The 25,548-nt window shown below is 45.3% G+C and overlaps 1 protein-coding gene across 1 annotated transcript in view; it reads left to right on the forward strand.

Annotated features, from left to right (window-relative positions):
- LOC147659418 (claspin-like) overlaps positions 1–25,548 on the forward strand; it is a gene marked incomplete at its 3' end in the record, with an annotated part of 44,682 nt that overhangs the window by 2,258 nt on the left and 16,876 nt on the right. The window contains exons 3-4 of the mRNA XM_086951757.1: positions 9,670–9,742; positions 10,336–10,444. Coding sequence (XP_086807883.1) covers positions 9,670–9,742; positions 10,336–10,444 — 182 coding nt within the window. The remainder of the gene's footprint in view (positions 1–9,669; positions 9,743–10,335; positions 10,445–25,548) is intronic.

Consider the following 25,548-nt stretch of genomic DNA (forward strand, 5'->3'; position numbering starts at 1 on the left):
TAATTTAGGACTCCGTCTGAATAAAACTGTTGTTAGGGTGGTAGCAAGCAGACTAACATTAAGAACCCTCAATAGCAGTAATACTCTAACTTAAGAGTGTCTCGTTTTGCCCGGTTTCTGAGGGTCTTGTTCAGTGCAACCAGCAGGCCTGCTTCAGAATGTAGTCCCCTATTTTGCTTCCAGGACAGCAGGTGAGGGAGTCTTAACCCTTTTAAGGTAAGGCCGTAAAATTAGTTAAGCTCATTAGTTTGAGGAACCTTTATCAAACTTGTCCATTTTGCTCTAGTGTATTTATTGTCATAGTTGCTGTACATTTCAGAACTAGCCACTTGTTGTTTCACCACTTATTATTGTATTCCCTTTCTTACTAGTTTTCTGAATCAAGCCACATGTCATAGTACCTCTAGAGTTAGTTAATTTAATCCCAAGTCTTAACTTGAGTTTTAGCTGCATTCTACATCTTAAGCAGACCGATTATCTTGGTACATTCTAGGTACCTTCACATGATTGTGTGCGATAACTGCACTTTGTAACCATGAATCCGACCCTCAATCAATCAATCATGTGCTTGTTAAGCGTGACAACTCACCCGTAAGGGTCTTAAGGAGCTGGGGGTGCAGCTTCCCGTCCTTCAAAGAGCGCGTTGCCATAGTAGAGTCTGCTGATGACCAGGGTGTGAGTGACGGTCTTTCGGTTTCCGAGGGGGAGCCATTTGAAGGTCTTGAGTAGGAGGCGAAGGGTGTGGCAGCAGGAGGACGTGACGGAGTTGATCTGGCGGTCCATCTTGAGCTCGGTGTCCAGGATGATTCCCAGGTTGCGTGCGTGGTCCGTGGGGGTGGGCTGGCTTCCGAGGGCGGGACGCCACCAGATGTCGTTCTAGGAGTCCGGGTTTGGGCCCATGACAAGAAGGATTAGTTACTTACCTGTAATCCTAGTTCTCATCCAGGGGTATACTCCTCAAAGTCATAATCTATGAATAATCCCCGCCCATGTGCAGGATCCCAGGGCATATAGAAAATACATATAAATATATATGTATAAATATGTAAAAACCTATATTTGCAGCCTAAAACATTTCCCAACTGGCAAATCTGCCGCAACATTACATGAATTAGCATACACTCTCCCAACCCCTAAGGAAGAAAGAGCGCAGTAAACATTTGCATACAACAATGCTGTATTGCCATGGGAAAACCTGTAATTGCAGGCATTTGCCAGTAGGCTGCAGTAGAGTATAAAGAAACAAAGAAAAACTGACACCTTGCCTTTTAGGCATTAGAGTAGGTGTACCGTGCCTTTTAAGACCTGCAGGCGACCCCCTGCTCCCATGATGGCTCTCAGGTGGCTGTTGGGTCAGTTCTTTTTGGAGGTCTATGACACATGAGTAAATCCATAGAAACCTTTCATAACTTTATGAGCATGCTCGTCTGGGGAGGTGGGCGGGAGCTTATGACTTTGAGTATACCCCTGGATGAGAACTAAGATTACAGGTAAATAACTAATCCTTCTCATCCAGGGGATACTCATCAATAGTCTTAATCTATGAATAGATTAGCAAGCTCATACCCAAAGTCTCGCGGACGAGCAAAAAAGTATACTTAGAGACCTGAATAAACTTCACATTTTACATACAACTTATGTAAATAAATTTCTCAAAGAGGCCTGTCCCACTTGGACATCGGCCTGTGTATCTGAATCTAGGCAATAATGCCGGGTAAAGGTATGCACCAAACGCCATGTAGCTGCCTTGCAAATTTCAGAGATTGGAACATTACGAAGGAGAGCCGTAGTAGAAGCTTTCCCTCTAGTGGAGTGTGCATGCGGTCTACCCTGTAAAGCCTTGTTAGCTAATTGGTAAGACAGAGCTATACAGGAGACTATCCAGCGAGAAATGGACCGTTTCAAGGCTGACCGACCAGTATTAGTGGTTTCATAATTCACAAAAAGCCGGTCAGACTTACTAAGTGGAAGGGTTTTAGCCATGTAGAACTGCAGAACCCTCCGGAGATCTAGAGAGTGTAAAGACCTCTCCGGAAGAGAGGTAGCTTGAGGAAAAAAGGTAGGCAGGGTGATCAACTGGTTGATATGAAAGTCTGAGACTATCTTAGGCAGAAAACCTGGCTGTGTCCTCAGTACCACCCTGTTGGCATGAAACGCTGTGTAAGGTTCCTTACAACACAGGGCCTGGATTTCGCTAACCCTACGAGCAGAGGTAATCGCCACTAAAAAAGCGGCTTTACAGGTCAAGTGCTGCAAAGAAGCCTTGTGTATAGGCTCGAAAGGAGCACGAATCAGCTTGGTAAGTACGATGTTAAGCTCCCATGGAGGAGAGGGGGAACCTTACTGGTGGAAACAGTTTCTTAAGCCCCTCTAAGAAATCTTTAACCACAGTCATAAGGAAGAATGATGTCTGAGGAGGTGACTTCCAATAGGCTGTGATTGCCGCTAAGTGAACCCTGATGGAGGGGTACTTGAGGTCTGACTTTGCTAAATGCAATAGATAGGGTAGAATCACTTTCTCTTGACCGTGGATAGGGTCAAGAGAGTTGTCAAGACACCATATGAAAAACCTCTTCCACTTGAAAGCATATGACTTCCTACTGGAGGGTCTCTTGGCTTCTTTCAGAATTTTCATGCAGTCTGCTGGGATGTCTAGGTGTCCCTACTGGATGACCTCAGGAGCCATGCCGTCAAGGGAAGGAAGGTTGGGGTGAAACACCTTCCCCATGTCCTTGGTCAACAAGTCTGGACGGCAAGGAAGTCGCCGGTGCGGGACTTCCGACAGCTGGAGGAGATCCGGGTACCACCACTGGCGTGGCCACTCCGGTGCTACCAGGATCATCCTGGTGTTGGTCCTGTAGAATTTCTGAATCACTGCCGGGATCAGAGGCAGGGGAGGAAAGGCGTACAGCAATGTCTGCGACCAGCTGATCAAAAGTGCGTTCCCCCGTGAGCCCTGTTGGGGGAACCTGGACGCGAAGACTGGGCATTTTGCGTTTGCTGTGTCTGCGAACAGGTCTATTTCTGGGACCCCCCCATTGTTGAAAAACCTCCTGTGCAACTTCTTCGTTGAGCACCCAATCATGCGCTTCTACAAAGTCTCTGCTTAGGCAGTCTGCTTGGACATTTTGGATCCCTGGTAGATGAACTGCCACAATGGATAGACCTCTTGCCAGGAGCCAGGAGCCAGATGGCTTGCGCTTCCAGGGATAGGACTCTTGACCTGGTGCCTCCCTGCTTGATCAGATAGAACATAGTTGTCATGTTGTCGGTCTGAACTTTGATGTAGTTGGTGCCCAGAGAAGGATAAAGAGATTTGAGCGCCAGATGGACGGCTCGAAGCTCTAGGAAGTTGATGTGGTACCTTCGTTCTACTTCGGACCAGAGACCCTGGACCTGAAGCTGGTCCATATGAGCGCCCCAGCCTTGAAGAGAGAGACTGAGATGGAGGAGGGTGATGGAATGGAACTCCCCGGAGAAGATTGCAACGTTTCATCTACCATCTGATGGAGTCTCTGGCACCTTGCGGAAGAGAAGCACGGTCCTCCCAGTGACCTGACCTCTGAGACCATTTGTCCTCGAGAGCCTGCTGCAGGGGTGAAGGCGTGCATTGGGCACGATGTAGATGCACGAGGCCTTAGATCCCAGGAGAGAGGACACTTGCCTGGCTGTGGGACTGTGATTGTCCAGTAGAAGACGACACTTCAGGAGCATGGATGCCAACTTCCTCCGAAGGACACACGTTTGCCTGCACTGAGTCCAGGAAAGCGCCCAGGTAATGAATCCGTTGTGAAGGGTTGAGTACTGACTTTTGAAGTTGACCTGCAATCCCAATGAGTTCATCAGGTTGAGACCGAACGAAAGATGGTTCTGAAGCAAAGCCGGAGTGGAGCTTTTCAGCAGCCAATCGTCTAGATAGGGATAGACGAAGATCTTCCGCCTGCGGAGGAAAGCAGCCACCACCGCCATGCACTTGGAGAATGTCCGTGGTGCAGATTTGAGGCCAAACGGAAGCACTCGATACTGGTAGTGATGGCGTCCGATCTGAAACCTGAGAAACATTCGGTGCTTTACTGAGACAGGTATGTGAAAGTAAGCGTCCTGCAGGTCGATGGCACACAGCCAGTCTCCCTGATGAATATGCGGGAAGATCTGGTGCAGGGCTAGCGTGCGGAATTTTTCTCTTTTTATGAATCTGTTCAGTAGCCGTAGATCTAGAATGGGCCTGAATTCCTTGATACCCCTCTTTTTTTAACAAGAAAATAGCGGAAGTAGACTCCTTGATTTCTCTGCATGGAAGGAACCTCCTCTAGGCCTTCTTCTTGAAGAGGACGGAGACTTTGTCCTGCAGCAATTGACTGTGGAATCTGGGAAGGTGCTTTATCTGAGGGAAGACTTGCGGAGGGGGGACTTGAACCTCAGCAAATAACCATGCTGCACAATACTCAGAACCCATCTGTCCTTTGATATGGATCTCCACTCTTCCAGATGAGAAACACTCCCTCCCACCGGAGTGGCGAACAGTTGCGGAGGAAGCAACATCTCAGGGCTTGGGAGGCTGCTTGCTTGTTATTATTTTCTCTGCCTCTACCAGGGCGTCTCTGCTAAAATTGGGTTTTCTGCTGTGTTTGGAATGACCATTGAGGGGTTTGAACCGTCTGCTGGTAAGATCGCTTCTCCCCCTGACTAACGCTTTTTAAATTCTTTACGCTTCTCCAAACCCACAGCTTTAACAGTGTCCATTTCCGATTTCATTTTGGTCATCTCATCGTCCGCGTGTGAACCAAAGAGAGACGTACCGTTAAAGGGGAGGTTCAAGATCTTCGAAGCATCCGGCTTGAGGCCTGTAAGGTGGAGCCACGCCGAACGCCGTGAGCAGATTCCATGGGAGTAGCCATGGGCTGCGAGGTCAGAAGGATCTGCTGCGGCACTAATGACCCGGTTGGCTACAAGCCCTCCCTCCTGTAGTATTTCGGCGAAGTCTTGTCGGTCTTCCTCAGGAAGCTTCTCTGTGAAGCGAGTGAGGGAGTCCCAGAGGGACCTATCTTACCTCCAGAGTAGAGCAGAGGCACTGGCCACCTTCATATATGAAGCTGAGGTGTTGCATACCTTCCTGCCAAACGAATCCATGAGTTTGCTGTCCTATTCTGGGGGTACCGAGGATGAGGTGGAGGCTAAATGAGACTTCATGGCAGCCGCCACGATAACGGAGTCAGCCGGTGGATGCGATCTGAGGAACAAGGGATCTTCTGCGGGAGCCTTGTACTTCTTGGCAATTCTAGAAGGAACAGAACCTACCACTGCAGGCGTGAGGAAGGTAGCCATCGCCGGTCCAACGAAGCCAGGCACCAGAGGTAGCAGAGGTCTGGGCACTGTCCGGTGATGAAGGGTATCAAAGATTATAGAGGTGCGTACCACAGGAGTATTCAGAGAGATGTTAAGCTTCTTTGCTCCCCTGCCCAGAAAATCTGTAAAAGTTGCGATGTCATCAATAGGTGAGACTCGTGAGGGAGAAGTAGAGGAGAAGGTCGGAGAATAGTCACTGACCGTAGACCATGTAGAAGAGGACCAAGTTGGAGATCTTGTGCGTCCTCTCTTATGAGACCTGTCGCGATGACGGCTGCGCCGACCCCTGGATCTAGACCGATGTCTAGACTGAAATCTTGGCCTGGGGGAAGATCTTGGCTTGGCAGGCTTTCTTGGCCGTGCTGGAGAGCGTGATCTGGCAGGAGATCTAGGTCTGGAAGATGGTCGTGGCCTCCGAGGAGGAGACTTAGATGGTCTGGTCAGAGTACTTGTCCTTGGACTTCTGTGACCGCCCGATACAGCCTCCTGAGGTGAGATGACACTGCGTGATCTGTCCGCAGATCTGGGTGAAGCTTCTGGAGAGATCTCCACGATGTTCAACCCAGGAGATGAAGATCTGTCTCCTGATGACCTGAACGTCAAATAAGTTTGCTGGACCAATGGCGTTGAGCGAAGCCTTGATGCACTCGACGTCGATCGTCCACGCCGTGGTGACCTCGACTGCGATCTTCTGCGTCGAGTCTGTGACCTCGACGTTGATCTTCCTCGGCGTCGGCGAACCTCCATGGCGTCGTGTCGACGACTACCTTTGACGTTGTGTCGACAGCGACCCAGAATGGTGGGATCTTGAAGACCCTCTCGACGGCCGCGATCTGGAAGCCGTCATAACTCTCGACGCTGACCCCCTCGAGGGCGGCAGAGTGTCTCGACATCGACGGAGACTTGGACATGCCAGCAGCCACAGACTTCAAGCCCGAAGTGTGGCGTCTCGACGCCGACTTACTTGGCTGCGGCAGAGACTCTCGACGTCGCGATGGGGATCCAGAGGAGCGTCTGGGCCTCTTCGATGGCGACTTCGGCGTCGACGGTGATCTTCGTTCTCCCTTCCTCTTTCTGGAGGCAGGAGATGCGGAACGGCGCAGGTTTTCGCCATGCTTGCTTGAAGAAGACGTCCTGGGGCCTCCATGGCCACCCACCTGATGACTTTTGTCTTTCTCCAACATGGCATGAAGTCTGATACATTCTCTGTCACGAAGAATCCGCCTAGAGAACTTCTGACAGTGGTGGTGCTACAGCGCAGCTCCAAAAATTATTTCTAATCATTACTCACCATTTCCCTGAAATCTTTAACCACACAAAACATGCACCAGTGGGGCCCATAACACTGCACATTTACCCTGTTCACTTACACTTGGCTTCAGAGCTTCTGGTGAATCACAATGGAGAAATGCTGTAACATTTGGTGGAGCGTCTAAAACCTATTTAATATTTACACTAAAAGTTCAAAACAAATTTATCATAGTTTTATATTAAACACCTTTATTCAGACACACCACCATAATGGCAACGGATCTGCTAATTAGGTGTAGGAAGAAACAAAGACCAGCTTTTAATTCTTCATTTCTCTAATTTTTATTCAAAGCAAACTTTAGTATGTCCGACATTAAGCATTTATTAATTCTTCATTCAGTAAATCTTAATCTTTATTTCATAATGATCATTTTATTAAGAGCTCAGAAAAATCGCCTGTTATAGAATTCAGTAAAAGTTTAGCAAAGGACAGATAGTTCCAATTCAATCTCTCCTAACATCCCTGACTAACACCCTCATCTTATCCTAACAATCCTGCAAAGCAAACAAATAAGAAAAACATTAGAGTTCTTACATCCAGAAATCGGTCAGCAAACGGGCAGCATCTCCAATAGAAATTGAAAAGGCGATCCCAACCTTACAAATCCAGGGGTTTTTATACCTTATTTCTCAAACTTAATCTATCTAAAATGGAACTTACACTACTTATTCAAACTCTGATTGGACAATTTGGGGTGGGTGAGCATCCTCTCACCATTACAGCATTCATTTCACAACATGTCAGCGAAAAAATAAAGGGTCTTTGTTTAGGACAGTCTTTGGCCTAGGCGCATCCGCGACTAGCAACATCCATCCTCTTTCCCAGGCTCTTGAACATTACATCGTTCATGCTTGGCACCCATCCTAGGTTCTGGGCTATGGCAGCCTTGAACTTTTCTCGAACACAAACAGTTCACTCTGACTTGCAGGTTTTGACGCGCCTGCGCAGTTCAGCTCTTGCTCACAGTTTATCCAAGCATCCATTTTCGTTTAGGCCTCAGAGGCCACTTTTTGGAACTATTATAGAAACAAACTCAAATTCGTGTTATTGATTGCATTGAAACCCATTCTGTTTACCTCCCACCATGCTAATGTTTCCCATTAGTTGTTACCTAGCAAATAAGCCACACAAATGCGTTTTATACTTGCATAATCGACCCTTTCTTTTCACAAAACGTGTACAAAAAGCACATTTAAATAGCATTTTGTTTATTATTTAAGCAGCACATTAGTTCACAACACAATAACATTACATATTAGCTAGTATTATTGCGACATATAAGCAGAATTAGTATTTCCTGTGTATAATAATAAAAATAATAATGTAATAACGTGTGCATCTTACTCTATGGTTGATTATTTTCACAAAACATGCAATTAGTAAATATTGTTCTTATGGGACATTGACTTCATAAGGGGTACACAAAATTTTGTGTTTGCCACCTCGCTCCATCAGTGGCACTTGTCAGGGTTATGTGCAGATGGAATGCACACCATGCACACTGCGTGTGGGTCAGCCAGTGCCATCTTCTTGTGACAAGAAGGACCCTTCCGGAATATAGCAGGCATTCTGACATAAAACTTTAGTGGAATACCACAAAAAACCAAAGTAGAAGCCTTAATAAACCAGAAGATGTCTAATTTTCTGAAATAATTCACTCAAATTAACAATTTCAGTCAAAAACTGAAGAGCTCAAGCTCCAGGATCCTCATAGAAGGAGCCGGAAAAAAGAACTGACCCAATTGCCAACTGTGGTGCATCATACCCTTCAGGTATTAAAGGCACGGTACCCCTACTCTAATGCCTTAAAGGCAAGGTGTCAGTTTTTCTTTGTTTCTTTATACTCTACTGCAGCCTACTGGCAAATGCCTGCAATTACTGGTTTTCCTATGGCAATAAAACATTGTTGTTGTATGCAAATGTTTACTGCTCTCTTTCTTCCTTAGGGGTTGGGAGAGTACTACTGTGTGTATGCTAATTCATGTAAAGTTGCGGCAGATTTGCCAGTTGGGAAAGGTTTTAGGCTGCAAATATGTTTTCACATATTTATACATATATATTTATATGTATTTTCTATATGCTCCGGGATCCCGCACATGGGCGGGGATTATTCATAGATTATGACTATTGATGAGTATCCCCTGGATGAGAACTTCTGTTTTGTTGTTGTTTAGTTGTAGGTAGCTGTTTTTCATCCATTTTGCGACGGCTTCCATGCCTTCTCAGAAGTTGCGTCTGGCCGTGTTTGGTTTGTTGGATAGGGAGAGGATGAGTTGGGTGTCGTCTGCGTATGACACAATGTTGAGTCTGTAGGTTCTGACAATGGGGGTGGCAGGAGCCATGTAAATGTTGAAGAGCGTAGGGCTGAGGGAGGATCCATGGGGGACTCCGCAAGTGGTTGGTGTACCTTCAGTTATTTATTTATTTTTTGGAAGACTGCACTAAATTAACATTGGCAAATTAGTTCCTGTACCAAAAATGCATGCTTTATTTTCCAGTTCTAACACCTCCTTCATAATTGAACTCATTAGTGTATGCCTTCTTAAAATAGTAGTATTCTATTATATACATGAAATAAACCTGGTTATATTTGCACCTTTTTATTTCTGCTTTTTACAAATTGGATGGTATTATTGTTTGTGAATATGCCACGCCTGTGTGTACTTTGAAATATATGCCCAAGATTCTCACAAGTTAGCCCAAATCTTGTTTCCTCTCAGTGCATGTATTGTTAAGCGAATCCTCATTTGCTAACAGTCGTGCTTTTTGTTGAGAGACCACTGCGCTTTACATCTCAAACCAAATTTATATGGTATTACATTTTGGATCATCGCCTGTATCATTTTGTGACAGCCTTGGATTTGATCATTCTGTGGTTTTGCTCTTTCTCTACTGCGTAAGCCAATCAGCAATTCACTTTAAAAAATCGTTTATTTGCATTAATTTTCAACTAGATCATTATAAAGGCCCTCAATGGTACTTAATATAAACGTTGGCACATTTCCCTGCAGGAACGAAAGGCAGCTCGACTGAGTAAAGAAGCCATCAAGCAAATGCATAGTGAGACCCAGCGAATGATTAGAGGTACAACTATGATGATTCTTGTGTAAAACAGCCTTTCAGTGCATGTTTTCTGACTATTTTAGCATACATCCACATTGTTATTAGAGTGTTTATTTTTGTTCCAGTGGCATATGTTTGGGAGCTTTCTTAGCAAACTAGGAGGGGTAGGAGTCTGGAAATACTTTAATTTTCAGAGAAGTTGATGTCTCTAGGGAACTATAAAGTAAATGTGTATCGTAGATTGTACCTCTCTGTGAGGGGGAGTTGACTCCTAGCACCAGTTATTTGATGGCAATTCTAATTGGTGTATATCTTGATAGTGCTTTTTAAATATTTTATAATCTGACATTACTTTTGAAACTGCACTTTCCCCTCTGGTTTTTCCTTGTATTCATGACTGATTTCTGAATCCAAAGCATTTAGAGTGGTGTTTTTTTCCATATAGCCTTCTGTAAGTATTAATGTTTTAAACCTTAAGTGGCTGTTTTGGTAGCTGATAGCATGGTACAAAACCATCAAATTCCATGTTTATTTTCCTTCTGAGTTTCAGTAATGCAATTGACAACATACTGACAGATGATCTAACTTGGCCTTCATGTATTTTTCCTTCGTAGAATCCTCTGTGGCTCTGCCATATCATTTGCCTGAACCCAAGACCATCCATGACTTTTTCAAGCGCCGTGCAAGGCCTGTGTGCCAGGGCAGTGCTATGCAGCTACTCAAGTAAGTCAAGCTTTTTGCTTCAAGGGATTCGTTTTGAAATGTCAAAAGCAGTGCTCATGCTTACATTTTCATTAGTAATTGGACTTGTATTTTAAAGGGTTTTTTAAAGTGCTATATTTTAGTACCAATTTTATAGAATTTTTGCAAAGTGAAAATGCACTCAGGAGACACAAGGAGGTATGTATTAGTTATAACATAAGACAAAAGTACAAAGCACCCTAGGACAAATATCTAGAGAGCAGACCCAATCCTGCAGTGAACTGAAATGAAAAAACTTATACCAGCTGCCCCAACCATTGCCCCCTGATGCGCTCATGCTTTGATGGACAACCCCTAGTCTCATACACGGGTCTGTTGTTCTGCACACCAGCCCATTCCTCTCCACTACTGCCTTATCGTAGGTGGAGCAGGAGCTTTTCATCGAGCTGCTATACTCGCTTTGCCACCGTTGTGGCTGTACCCAACAGCGCCCGGTCCACCCTCGATCCCCCCCCAGAACCCCAAGCAGCAACAACAAAGGGGAAAGTTGTACCTCCCTTCCCAACACATCAGTCAGTTCCCGTGTAATAGCATTCCAGTAACTCTGAATCGTTGAACACAACCTCACCATGTGGTAGAAGTCGTCCGAGCAGTGGGGACAGTTGAAATCCGGAAGAAGTCCAGCTTGGTGTACTCTGGCAGGAGTGAGGTAGGCACAGTAAAGATAGTAGGTCTGAACCAAGCGGAGCCTGGATGAAATTGTTAGAACTCTAGGAGCCATTATAGCATCTTGACAGTCAACATGTTCCAGGGGACCCAGTGAACCCTCCCAGCGGGGCCTTATGTGGCCCAGTGTACTGGAAGCATTAACAAGGGTACGGAAATTCTGAGAGACGCCCCCTCTTTCCCAACTGAGCCATCAGGAGTTTAGAATCATAGGACTAAATTCAGGAAGCGAGGTGTCCCATGACGCGAGTGTAAGGTGTGCTGCAGCTGCAAATAATTGTAGAATTGTGATGAGGTGGGTTCATACGTGTCCTGGCGTTCATGGAAGGGGCGTATGTGGGCCCATTTCCCAAAGCCCTTTAGCGCTGCCACATCGCACAATCATGTTTCATGCCACTGGGTGCATTCAAGCGCACGCTTGGTGTCCCATTTGGTGTATCGGAGCGCGGCCCTCCAAGCCACCTGAAAGATGGCAATTCCAGTTGATAAGCAGGATCAGATCAACCCCCATTAAGCCAACTGTTGATCACCAAGAATTGTGAGGCTAGGTAGTAGAGGTAAAGGTTGGCCATACTCAGACCTCAATCGTAAAGGGTGCGCTAACAATTACTCTGGGTGAGGCGGGCTGGAAATGTGCCAGAGGAGCGATGACGCCACCGTTTCCAGTTCACTGAACCATCAATGAGGAAAGAATATATGATTTTTCCACGATTATTAGTTCCACGCATGGCATTACCACGCTGGAATTTGCAACGAAGGATTATACCACACATTTTAACGTCCTTTAAGCACAAATGATAAAGATTATTTTCTTACCTGACATCTTCCTGTCTTTCACCAGCAGCCCGTACTTCCATCCACCATCGAAACAAGCATCAAAACACGTCTCCCAAAACTAAAAAAGGACTGCTATTTTGACGTACACTGCACGTCTTTGGGGGAGGCACTTTCCTTTTATTTCGGTGGTACTGAAGTGCGTTTTTTTAAATTTGAGTAATCCGCTCCTTTGTTTTTTTTTGGGGGGGGGGGGGGAGACCCCCCCAGCCCCCCTCCGAGCCCCCCTCCGAGCCCCCCGTCCCCCAGCCCCCCCACCCCCCCCCCCCCAAGCCCACGCAGAACGACTTGAAGGAATACCACGTCTCACGTTTAGCCCGTGGTAAAGACGGTCTTGGAAGGCACCCTCGTTGTAAAGACGTTTGCGTGGTAAGTGTCACGTGGTAAACGTCATTAGTGGTAATGCCTTCGTGGTAAATGATGTTTCCCACGAGGAAAGGCTATAGGGAGGTTCTAAAGGACATAGAGGCAATGCCATCATATTGTAGAGTGCATTTCGGCCCATTCTATTCAGCGTGAGGGATTGCCATTTGTGGAGGTCCTCCTTAGATTTTTGCGTCAAGGGTCTGAGATTAGGAGTCCATGTAAGCTCAGGGGGAAGCACCACCCATATACTCAGATATTTGAAGTTGAGGCGGCGTCCAGGGATGTTAGTTTGCCAGGCCACACAGATTCGAGTCGGAGTTAAGGGAACCAAAACTGATTTCATGAAGGCCTGAAGCTTCCCCGAAAAGCTGGGGGATTTGACAGAAAGAGAAGGCCATCATCGGTGTAGAGAGCGATACGATCTTCTTGACGCTTGTCCCATCGGGTACCTGGGCATCTCAACTGCATAGATGCGAGAGTGGTTCAATGACCAACGCAAAAAGGAGGAGATGGGGAGGGGTGCAACACTCCAGAGTCTCACGTCTGATAGGGAAGAGTTTGGAGATCACACCGTTGATCTGGGCACGTGCGGTAGATGCTGAATATAGTTCGAGGATGAAGCTTCGAAAGCAGGGTCCGAACCCGTCCCTCAGCAACACAGGCTGCAGGTAAGTCCAGTCCACTGTGTCAAATGCCTTTTCAAAGTCAATGAGAAGCTTGGCTAATCGGAGTGTAATCAGCTGATGATGAACCAGGGTGAAATGGAGTCGTCGGAAGCAGTGGTGCGTACTACTGGCCGGCATAAAACTACATTGGTCAGCATGTATTAGCATGTGGAGGACCGGCTTGAGATGAGCGGCGAGGATTGTAGCAAAGATTTTTACCTCACCATTGATAAAGGAGATCAGATGGTAATCGGAGCAGGAGGGAGACAGGGATTGTGTCTTCGGGATTACTGCGTTCAGTGCTTAATTTGAGCTGGTGGCTTCCGGAGCTCGGCACCGGCACTTAATGAACACTGGTGCTTGTGACAGTCTGCCACAAGGTGGCGCTGTCTGGCTAATTTAGAGATGACCACAATAACAGTGAGTCATTTTAATGTACATTGAATCAATAATTACCTGCCTCCCAAGCCATTCTGTTAGCTTTGAGGGCGTTTAATAGTCCGAATTGTCACATCTGTAGGAGTGTGATTGTTAGTAATTGCCTTTGCTATGCTGTCAATGATAGTAGTAACACAATGTGTGGAGCAAGCTGCAGCAGCCTCTTAACAAGAGCCTTGGCACTTATTGTTTTACAAATTAAGCAGTGACTACGATGGCAGCAGTTACTATTTCAGTTAGAAAGGTACCAGCCTTTTGCTGTGTCTTCATATAGTGATAGAAGGCGGCGTGTTCGGATTTCTCAAAAGGTGGAGTAGCATACTCTGGTAAAGTCTGGTCTGAGGGTCTTTCCGGATGCCATGGCAGAAATAGCCACTCCTACCTCTTGCGCCGATTTTGGCTCGTCCAGCAGCTGAGCCTCTGAGCGCGATCGGAAAGGAAGGGGTACCTCGTGTAGGTAGTGAGGGTCCTCTTCAGCTACAGATCTGGAGGTTGCTGTGTACAGATGGCTGTAACAGTCTGCAAGTGTTTGCGCAATACAGTTTGATGCTGGGAGCATGCTTGTTGTAGCTCTCAAAGTAGGCCCATGGTGAACTCCCTGATGGCTTCCTTACTGGCGGCCCATAAGGTGCCAGCCGAATGGGCTCGGTCCAAAGAAGTGAGTCTTGTTGGCATACCCGACTCTAAGCCGGGCTGGGAACCGCAGTCCATAGGAAAGGTTGGGCGCTCATAGTTTAACTGCCGTTTATGAACGCTATTTGCACGTCACTGAAATTTAGGGATGTGGACGATCATTGGTTGATGCGGCACTCCTGGAAGTGGGCTGGGCATCTGGGCTCTGTGTCCCCGCTCGATCGCAAACCAAGGAAATAATTGATCCGGAGGCATTCAAGATTTTATCCGGAAATTCCGCAGTGCTCAGGCCTTAAGGGAATACCCATAAAAGCGTAGGTCATTGCGCCATGAGCAATTTTCATGAAAAAACGGAGTATGGTCCTGGGACGAGGGGGCAGCTGGACCGAATTATACGTGCAAAAAAGAGGATTGCTAGCCCTCCCAATAAAAGTTTTGAGAATACAAACAAAAATGAATCATCTGTTTGTATGGGTAATTTTATTTGAACCCTTTTCAACTTATTTCAATAATTTTTATATCTTTTTCATAGGTGAGAAGAACACTTTACAAAAAACATTTACACATATTTACAACTACTATACAATTGACATATATACAAATAAGCAAACATTTATACACAAACTTCTTTTACAAAGAAAATATAATTAATATTTGCGAATTTTCAAACCACTATTGTACCCACAAGGTGAAAAAATGGCAACAAGAATTAAATTTTTTCTTATTGTTTGGCAATTAACTCAAAGATAATGAATAATCAATTCAAGAGCTAATATTTTATGGTGCCTGTTTGCCGTTTGCCGACGCGTTTCGAATCTGTCAAAAATCGCAGATTCTCCTCAGGGCTCTTTCATTGTAGATGATCTATACAAATAGAAATATAAAGGAAGTTTGTTTCAATAGCTGGAAACTTAAACATTCAAGGCCCCCTATGGTTGCTGAAAGTCGCTAGACTGATTACCTTCATGAATGAGCGGCGCGGTCTCGCGGTCTAAGTATTCACAAGGGGCTGTAAGCCACAATGTTTCAATGTAACAGATGACCTGTTGTGTAAAAATTAACATGCTTACTAGACCACCTGGGGCAGCACAGTATTACTGGCTCCAGAACAGAAAGACTCAAATTTCCTACCTCTGTCCGTTACGACGGTGAGGCTATGTCTAGATTCACTCTGTGGTCAGTATACACGTGGTACAATTCCGGTGATATCTGTAAGGCACAAAGGTTGTGCTCAGTGTTAAATTGATTTTTCAACATATTCGCATTGGTGTTTGGCGAGGGAGTGAAGAGAAACATACCTATTGTTGAAAGGTGGGGCGGAGATCGTCGATCGCAATGCCGTTTTCTCCTTGTCTTTCACAATGGGAAGCTTTAGTCAATCGCGGGGACCAAGGTTAAGCTCCTCCGCGTTGTTCGCAAAAGCGTGTTTTAGTCGCGCTAGATTAGAGAAAAGGAATTCCTTAGTTTCGGGCGAAAGAAGTTACGGTTTTCCTAACATTATTTGAGACCTCGCTGACACTCACCTCGCTCTTGCGAATAAAATTACCCATACAAACAGATGATTAATTTTTGTTTGTATTCTCAAAACTTAGAGAGATTAAATTATTGGGAGGGCTAGCAATCCTCTTTTTTGCATGAGCAATTTTCAAGCATCTTTGGTGCTTTATTTTTTTTTTTATTTAGTGTTTTGTATAGCGCGAACATGACCCTGCAAAGGGTATCAGAGCGCTTTACAGAAGTATTTCAACATTTGAACCTTATAAACTGCAAATCACAAAGTCTTTACAACAGTACACTTCAGGAAAGCGTATAAACATATATAATGATCAACAATTGAGTTAGTATCAAAGCGCATAAAATCACACCACCACATGTGCTACATATATACACGCTCATGTATTGGAAATGAAAGACAGGCAGATGAATGGAAGCAGACATGGAAAGTTTGTAGCCATAGGTACTGCTGCATGGCCATATTGTAGAAATTTTCTCATATAGAACGATTTTGCTTCTTTTTTGAATGTTGCAATGGATGGAGTTCTTCTAATGCCAGGGGGAGTGCGTTCCAAGTAAGTGGTGCTGCCCCGGAGAACGGTCGGTCAGAAGTTCTTTTCTTACAAAAACGAGCTGGTTTCAGAAGTAGATTGTCTTTGAATTTGAATTTAAAAACATTTATTGAGCGCAACTTTTACCAAACGGTTTCATGGCGCTTTTCAGGTTATAACCAGTAACAGCAGCAAGAGGAGGCTAGACAGCGAAAGCTCGGGAAAAGAGAAAAGTTTTGAGATTTTTGCGGAACTCTATGTAAGAGGGAGAGGTGCGAAGACGCACAGGGAGAGAGTTCCAGAAAGCTGGGGCAAGAACCGCAAATTTTGCTCCACCAGCTTTCTTCTTTTTAAAGCGGGGGGTGGCCAGAAGTGCCATGTGGGAGGAACGAAGTTCTCTACCCGGCAGGTAGGGCTTGATGGCTGAGCATATAAACTCAGGAGCGGTACCCATCCTGGCCTGGAAGGTGAGGCAGCCGAGTTTGAATAAGGCTCGCTCTCTCACAGGCAACCAGTGTAATGCCTGCAACAAAGGAGTAGTGCGGTGAAATTTAGGCAGGCCATGGATCAGGCGAGCGGCCTGATTCTGCACTAGTTGCAAGCGATGGATGGCGTAGGCCGGCGCGCCATTATAGATATGTTACCATAATCAAGGCGCGAGAGCACCATTGCCATCACGATGATTTTTAATGCCGGAAGGGAGAAGAAGCGGGAAATCTTCCTAATTATCCTAAGGGAAAAGAAACCGGAGGACACCACTGAGCTAACTTGGGAGTGAACAGAAAGTTGTGAGTTGAGAAGAATCCCAAGGGTTTTGCCTTTGGGGACCGGGAGTGGGGGAGCACCAAGTGATGGGGGCCAGTGGGAGGGAGACCAGGGACTGCAACCACCTCCGGTCAAGACCAGCTCTGTCTTATCCGGATTGAGTTTGAGGTGGTTGCTTTGCTCCTGGTGATTCGGTTTTCTCCTGAAAGCATGATTTTCTGTGCAAGGTAAACTGGCGTTTTATGGTGCAATGCATTATGAGTGATGAATGCTTACTTAAAGTGAATTCTTGCTTCGAAGGGTAGCCAGTTGAGCACTTTCAAGTGAGGGGAGATATGGTCAAATTTTTTGGATACCGATATCAGTCTTGTGGCTGCATTAAGATATGTTTTCAATGGGGCTGTTGTGACCTTGGGAAGCCCTGCCAGTGTAGTGCACCCATATTCGATCCTGGAAATGACCAGTGCCTGGACTGCTGTTTTGAGATGTTTTATTTAGGAATGGTTTTAGCTTCCGCAGGTAGGTTAGATGGAAGTGGGCGTTCTTTGCATTGTGTTGATATGTGCAATCATGTTCACTAAATCTTTGGGAATAACTCTTGACAAAAATCTGGAGTCGACAATCTTAGGGCTACATTTTAAAGCAGTGATAAGGTTGGACCATTCTGCTATCTTAAATTTACTTTTCTGAGGTGTAATCCGTAAGAATTCAGTTTTCTGCAGATTTAGCTTCAGGTGATTCATCGTTAGCCATTTGAGGGTTCTCGTTAGGGCTTGGTTCCTAGTTTTTATATCTCCTGTCGATGCCACCTTGATATACAGCTGTGTGTCATCTGCGTACATATGGAATGAAATGTTCGCTTTTAGTAGTATAACCGTTAGTGGTTCTACATAAAGATTGAAAAGTTCCGGGGATAACGTTGATCCTTGTGGAACTCCAATTGTATTTCTGGTAGAACCTGATAGGGTTTGGTTGACAATTGTGACTATTCTCTAGGAAGGAGCTGAACCACTTTCGTACTGTACCATCTAGCCCCATTCTGTTTTTCAACCTATCCAGAATTTTGGCATGGTTACCGTGTCGAAAGCAGACAAGTCCAACAATATTAGGAGACATGTGTTGTTGTGGTCGAGAGCCAGTAAAGCGTCATCTACTATTTGCAGGATTGCAGTTTCTGTACTATGGTTCGGTCTGAACCCAGATTGGCAATCATTTAGTAGATTGAAATCCGAAATGTGAAGATTCAATTGTTGTTGGACACATTTTTCCGGAACTTTTGCAAGCATGGGAATGTTAGTTAGAGGTCTGAAGTTGTTTAGATCAGAAGGGTTTTCTGTTGTTTTTTTTTTAAGAAAGGAATGACTTGCCCTGTTTTTAGGCAGTCCGGAATTTGGCCTTGTGATAACGAGGCATTTATGATCTTAGTCCAAGACGGGATTAACAGGTGGTTAAGAGAAGACCAGCACTTTGCTGGTAGGGGGTCGTTATAATGGTTGTTAGGTTTAGTGGACAACATGATCTTTGAGATGTCTAATTCACTGATTAGTTTAAATCCTGTCCATCGAGCATTGTTTTTTGGTTTGTCCAATTCTTGTTGGAAATGTATTTCATCTGAGGAACCCTTCTCCCTTTCAAAGTCTTCAGCTGATTTTTTTAAGTTCCCTCTCCAGCGCCTTAGCTTTGTCGGTAAAGAAGACAGAGAAATTCTCACTATTTAAGCTTGTTTTGGCGATGACCAGTGCTGATTTGGCAGATTTATTCGATTTGTTCTTTAAGTATATCGTATAGTTTCCTTGGTCTATTTATTGCATTGTCCAATTCTTTCCTAAAAATTTCTTTTTTTGAATTAAGGATGCTTTTGTTATAAGCTTTCCTGGATTGTCTCAGTTGGCTTAAGTGGGGTGAGGTAGGGTATTGATGCCATTTGTGCTCTGAGAGTCTGGGTGATCGTCTTTCCTCATTTAGGGAACTATTGAACCACAGATTTTTGTCTTTGTCAGGGATCCTTTTCAGTTTTAAAGGAGCTAATTCCTCGATGATGCTTGACATTGACTTGTTATAATGCAAAGTGAGGTCCCTGACGTCCACTCTGTTCTTGGGTGGCTGCAACCCACTTTCACAGCGAGCTGCTACGTTTTCGGTTGAATTTTGCTTTATGCAAACAAAGTCAGGAGACCTTCGATTTTAAGTTGGTGACATCAGCGTCTACTGTGGACAGGCTCTGTGATTCTGTTCGGGTGCGGGCCTTGACGTCGAAGAGCCACATCAATGCACACTACTCCTATCTTGGCCACAATCCTATAGGCCATCCATACCTCCCAATCTGCAGTGGAGACCAAGTCACTGTCTGCTGATGGTGAATTATCCACACCACCACTCTCTGCTTGGCCCCAAGTCGTGGTGTATTGGTCTGTCCTAGTCTTGGAGGCCACTAATCAGTTGGGTTTATCTTTGCCCATGGTGGCAGTGGACTGAGGCGTCATGACGGAACGTCGAAGGGGACCCAGCCCCTTGGCACTTGAATGCAGCTGCACAAGCAGGAGGGCCCGGGTAGCTAGAGTCCCATGGCAGTTCAATCCGATCCACTGGTGGACAGGCGCTAAAGGAGGCAGGGGAGGTCCTCAGGATATGGTCAGGGCACTGGGCAGCTCATGGCGCTCAGACTGTCGGCTGCACCAGAGTTGAAACCGGGACAGTGGTGGAGCAAATGATTGTTGCCCTCCTCCAGGTGGGTTGAAATGCTTAGGTCACTGGGAAACCCCCCAGCTCGGACGTCCAGGGGCAAAAATGGGAAGGGGTGGTCAGATTTAAGTGCCCTCTTAGGTGCGTGCTTGTGCGCCCACGCACATGCTGCCTTCCTGCCACGCACAAAGCGCCTGAAAGCGCGCATTTAAGTCAAACTGAACACAAAGCAATTATCACTCTCAAATGGGCCATTAATTCCTCTAAACTAAGGGAATCAAACACTGCATTCAACATTATGTGAACAGTTCTTTGCTGATGTATGACTGTCTCCAACCCCTTATCAGGCCTCATCAAAGATAAACAAATGTTAAAATAGTGTGCCTTTGTGATGCAGGTACTGGCCCTGCTTGGCAAAATTCAACTTTCCTGTAAGTGCGCCCAAATCACCCTCTGTCTCAGACAGTAAGGCCTGTTCAGTTACAATTACACAAATTGCTCAAAAATAAAAAAGAAAATAGCAAATTAACTTTCAAGGTCCCTGTACCGTTTGTTGTTCCCCTCAGCTCTCTCAAACATCTGGCTTATTAACAAGGTAAAATCGGGCGCCATTTCTAAATGGGGTCATTTAACATTTTATAGATTTAAAATGTTATGCCGTTTCATTAACCGCTTGAACTCAAACCTCTAGCAGAACTGCTGATTGACACAGAAAACACTAAGAACATTATTTTAAAAAGACAAGACAACCCAAAAGTCTAATAGTTCTGGCCTCGGCGAGCTGCTTCAATGGTCAATTAAAAAATGTATGTATATATTACACGCAAATGTAATTGCATGTGCTACAAAAAAAAGCAGAAGAAAAGAGACCCCACCCAAGCGTCGCAACCATATGATTGCAATACAAATTTAAAAATAAAAAAAATTATCATTGCACATAATTTTAACTAAACAGTAGCCGTATTTCCTAGCTGGTGTACATAAAACCGGTTCAGAGGCCCATTTTAGTTATGTACATAATGGGATAATATGATTCTTATTTAAAAAAGAAAAGGGACTATTGGGTTTGAATTGCAGCAACCTGAATACCTATTTAAAAAACACAAGGATTTGAAAAATCACGATGTTTGGAAAATAAAATGTATTGGTGAAGGAGAAAATATTGGTGCACCAGCCCGGTCAATGAAACACCATTCTTTAAAGTGGATGTGCACGTGTGAACAGTTGAAATGATTCCAGTCACATTGCAGGAGAGCAAGTGGTGCAATGGGCTGGCACATTGCCCTTTGTTGAATGCTGTGATGGGTGAAAATAACATGAATGAGAGCTGAACAGACCAAATGATTAAGAGGTGTGACTTAAAGTCAAAGTATGTTATAAAGCTTACTTTTAGCACCAGTACACCAATGACCAGTACACCAATGTTTCTTGGTACCTTAATAACCTAACCATAGTGAAATATTTTGGTATTTTGGAACCCTGCAAATCAAACGGGCAGCCGCATTGTGTTGGTGATTTGTCGCCATCTGACTGAACATATGCGTTGATCAGAGAAACATAGAATCTATTGTGTTACAGGCAGAGTATTTCATGTAGTTTTCAAATGGAAAAAGCAGATGCTCGAAATCTTGAAAGTATGAGGGCGAAATATAAGTTAGCATCAGGATAGGTTCCTAGAAAACAATCGATTGTTGTGTCGGAGGACAGGGATCCATTACTGAAGGCCAGGTCAGACAGATCCAGGGCACCTGTGCCCTCAGAAATAATTGGCAGCCCAGATGGATTTAATTTCAAGCATTTCTGTGACATCCATGAGCATACCAGAAGACTCTGTGCTAGGAAAGAAGCATTATAAGAACCCCAAAGATCTATTCTGTGTACATATAACATTTTGCACCACCTTTCTTCAACAGTTAGGCCAGAGGGTACATTTAGATATTGAATAAAAGAGAAAGTATCCAGCCGTAAAGGGACACCTTAATTTGGAACCGGGTTTTTACACATTCACAATTGCCATGATTTGATAACTATTTATTTTAATTATGATTTTTTTTACATAAAGCTTGCGCAGCAGCAAAAGATAGCCCTGGGCCAGACCTAAAATGTACTTGATGCATGCATTGACATGGATGAACCTTATATCAGCACCTACATGCCTTATTCATTTTTCAACCACTGCTTAGCCTCTTTTGCAGACCAATGTTATAACTGTTTGTGGTGTCTTTGAACATTATATTTCTAGGAGCTGTTTCTAGATTCTCAAGGTACATGATTTGCCAATGGGCAGGGAGTTCCTTCTGATTTTGAAACGGCCAGTTTTACACAGTAGTAGGATTAGATGTACACCGTAATAAGCAGGGCTATTGAAATTATACAATTGTGCGGCTTCTGCAATTTTCGCATAATTATAGATTTGCAACATTTGCCACATAATCCATCATCTGCCACATCATTTTCTGATTTTAACAAAAAAAGGCTTGGTTCTAGTGCAAATGGCTCAACAGTTACTAAAAATGCAGCAACACATATTGCAGGATACTGGAAGGCTCTTTCCAAAACTGGACTGCTCACCTTTTTGTTGCTTATTGTTATACTTCGGTATTAAAATGGTACTAATGAGGTGCAATCAATGCCCAGACAGTGTTACCAAGTTTAAAACTGACAAAATAAAGAAGTAACACTATTAAAAAAAAGTGCCACATTGTGCCACATAATTTACCTTTTCTTGCTGCAAAATGTACTCATCCCGCTGCATAATTTGGCCCTCTTCAGCCACATAATTCCAGTTGCCCTGGTAATAAGTGAAGACTTCTCTTTCAGAACTTACCCTTTCACACACACCATGCTATTTCATTTGAGTGTAGCTTTATAATAACTTGCTTGTGACATAGTGTTAGATACCATATTCCAACCATTTATTAGTGCTGTACATAAAAGATTAGGGGCCTGATTTAGAGTCTGGTGGGCAGGTTACTCCATCACAAATGTGATGGATATCCTGTCCGCCATATTAAAAGTACCACAGGTAAAGATGCACTTGTAATATGATAGACGGGATATCCGTCATGTTTGTGACGGACTAACACACTTGCTGAGCTCTAGTAAGGCCCTAAATCAGCCTACCTAGGCTTAAGCACTGCAGATCAGCATTTATGTCAGTGGCAATCATTTAACTCACTGAGACATCCTCCCAGTTATAGAAAACAAGCGTGCCTCTGCAGCAGTTTTTATCATAATTGCAAGTAAATGGTGTTAATATTATTGTTTGACCTTGTAAAGTGTTCTTTTGCATTTTGTGTGGCCTTGTACTGCTGTAACTTCCATGAGGCATAATAGAATACTGCCTATGATCGCTCCACAGTGATTCATTACAACTGTCAATAGAGCACACAGTCAGGAAATGTTTGCACACAAACATGCAATTACCGCACACAGAGAAAAATAATGAGGAAACATTGCTCCCACAGAGCTGCTTTGTCAGTTAGCGTAGCCGGGCACTAGGCATCATTTCACCATAGAGATGGGCCCTCCAGATGACTTAAGGCTCTGAACAGCGTGTCTGATTTGAGGCAGGTGAGTCATAGAGAAACTTACATGGGCAACGGATAAGTGGGTGACCCCTTGTTGCGTTAGCTGGAACCACCAACAAGGGAGCGCGTGACAGTGCCAGAGGTGTGGGGACTCCGACTGGCCAAAGCCCAGAGTCGTCTGAGGCCAGGCGCACAGGACCTGCGCTCCCACGTCCACCGCCCCAATCTCCAACGGCCATCCCTTAGTCCCAGGCAACGGGGCTGCAAGTTCTCAAAGTTCCAGTCCCACTGTCCCAAGAGTTCGGGAGGGGGGGTCACTAAGGGGCACTATCACAAAAGGGAGGGGCTCTCGCAGTTGACTTCACAAGTGTAGTAACCGCAGGGCTGACGGGTGGCCTGGCACTGATGCAGACCTACCCGTCTATCGGGAGAGGATCTCGTCTCCATAGGGTGCCGACGATCAATCAGACCGGTCAAACACTGGTGCAGACAACAGGCCAGAGCTGTTGGGGCGAGCATCACCACATGAGCAGGCCAGCCTGCAGAACAGAGGCTGCTGGAGCCCTTGACCCAAGTGGGATCTCCTTTCACCCGCACCAAGGCACTGGGCCTCCACCACTCAGGACACAGTTTGTGTATCCAGCAGGGAAGGTGGCGACCAAGCATGTGCAATGCCTATAGGGTGAGCAGACCTCTGATGTTGGGCCAGGCAGCACTCCCCAGGGATCAGATGGGCCGCACAGGCCAGTTCAGCTGCACACACTGGCCTCAGGACAAACGACAGGAAGGGTGCAAGGAGCAACCCTATAAGCAGGCGACCATCTGGGTACTTGGGCTCTGCATCTGGCTTAGGTGTGGTTGCTCTACTCTGGTTGCTTTACTCCCAGGCTCTGCAGCGCATCAGTGCCAATTCCAGGCGGGCCGCCATGTTTGGAGGAGAGGAGCTCCGCCACATATCGGGCAGATGGGGCCCTAGCTTCGCCTTGGGATCAGACAGCTTGCAGGGCAGGTCCGGGACACTGTTAGGTGCAATTACGGGGTAGTGGCCATCCCTTTGGATTGCGGATAGGAGTGGGCGACTGAGGCATCCAAAGCCCTCTTAGAGTGCCACCGCCATCTTGACGCTCAAAGCCACACCCTTAAAGTGCTTTAAGTATTGGTGTCTGATGCCTAAATAACTTTAGTTACCACCACAGTTCACAGTGTGACTGGAGCACATGCAGCAGTAGCAATGCAGATTTCATTGGTATAATTTCCTTGGTGCTGCCACCACTGTGGTTAATCTGTCCATCTAGTTTGTGTCCATTTTAAGAGGTAGTGCAAAGATTGCCTAGAAATTGAGACTCTGCCCATGTACTTATCGCTTATTCGTTTTTGGGGAAATTGTCTGGGCTCAAATCATTATACTGCAATATTTGTTGTAAAGGATAAGTTATTGTGTTTTATATTGAACTTGGAAGGCTGCAGGTATTCTTTTACGGACGGTCACACCTCTTAAACATATTGCACTGCCACTGAAGCCTTCCAACTTATTCCCGTTATTCTTAGGCTTTCTAAAAATAAAAGGCAGTTACTCAGTAGAATTTCATTGCATGTAATTGCTCTGTCCATAGCACATCTAGGACAATACGTTTTCATACCCTACGATCACATTTGACGTCTGCAAATTATAAGAACGGTAACTTCAAATAGAATACGAGTCTGCATCATACTGTGGGTTCCAAGTAGAAAGAATAAGGATTTTTTATCTCCGGGAGGTGAGGCTATTGGGAGAATTTCGGTGAGTGGGGAGGCCACAGAGACATACTGTGTTGGAACACACAGAAGGGCAGCATTGTATAAATCTATTCCTACATTGTTACATCAATGTGCTTCAGAATAAAACAAGACCCAACATGACTGGAAACCTAATAAGAGGTGGGTCCTTCCCCGTATATAAATGCAACTTTTTTTTCGTTTTTAGGTCGAGACCTGCGTAGGCTGCGCTTGCGCAGTCTCAGGGAGAGATCTTATGTTACATATGTGGGGGCTTGAATCCGCCCCTCTTCTCCATTGGCTGGCTTCCTAAACGGAGGCCAACCATTGGAGGAGGGGGGCGTCACTCAGTTCAAGACTGGATTCGGGGGTGTGTTTTTGGTGTTCTTTCTCTCCATGGCGTCATCCGCAGAGAGCAGCCCCTCATCACGCTGCCTGCACGCTCAAGTCAGCTCTCTGGTTAATAAGGAACACCAATCAATCAGAGGGCCGACTGGCGCGTGCAGGCAGCGTGAGCAGACTCTGCCTCCTCTCCACACTGCGCAGCCCGGCCCAGGTACAGAGGGGTAACTAAAAACACAGTATCGCTTTTCACAGTTGTCATTTCTAGTGCGGTGAGTTTCCTTTCAGGCATGTACTTGTTTTTTTAAGCATGACGGACATGCCCACAATAGCCGTGACATAAT

Source organism: Lissotriton vulgaris, unplaced genomic scaffold, assembly GCF_964263255.1.
Source record: "Lissotriton vulgaris unplaced genomic scaffold, aLisVul1.2 SCAFFOLD_7479, whole genome shotgun sequence".
Classification (NCBI taxonomy): Eukaryota; Metazoa; Chordata; class Amphibia; order Caudata; family Salamandridae; genus Lissotriton; species Lissotriton vulgaris.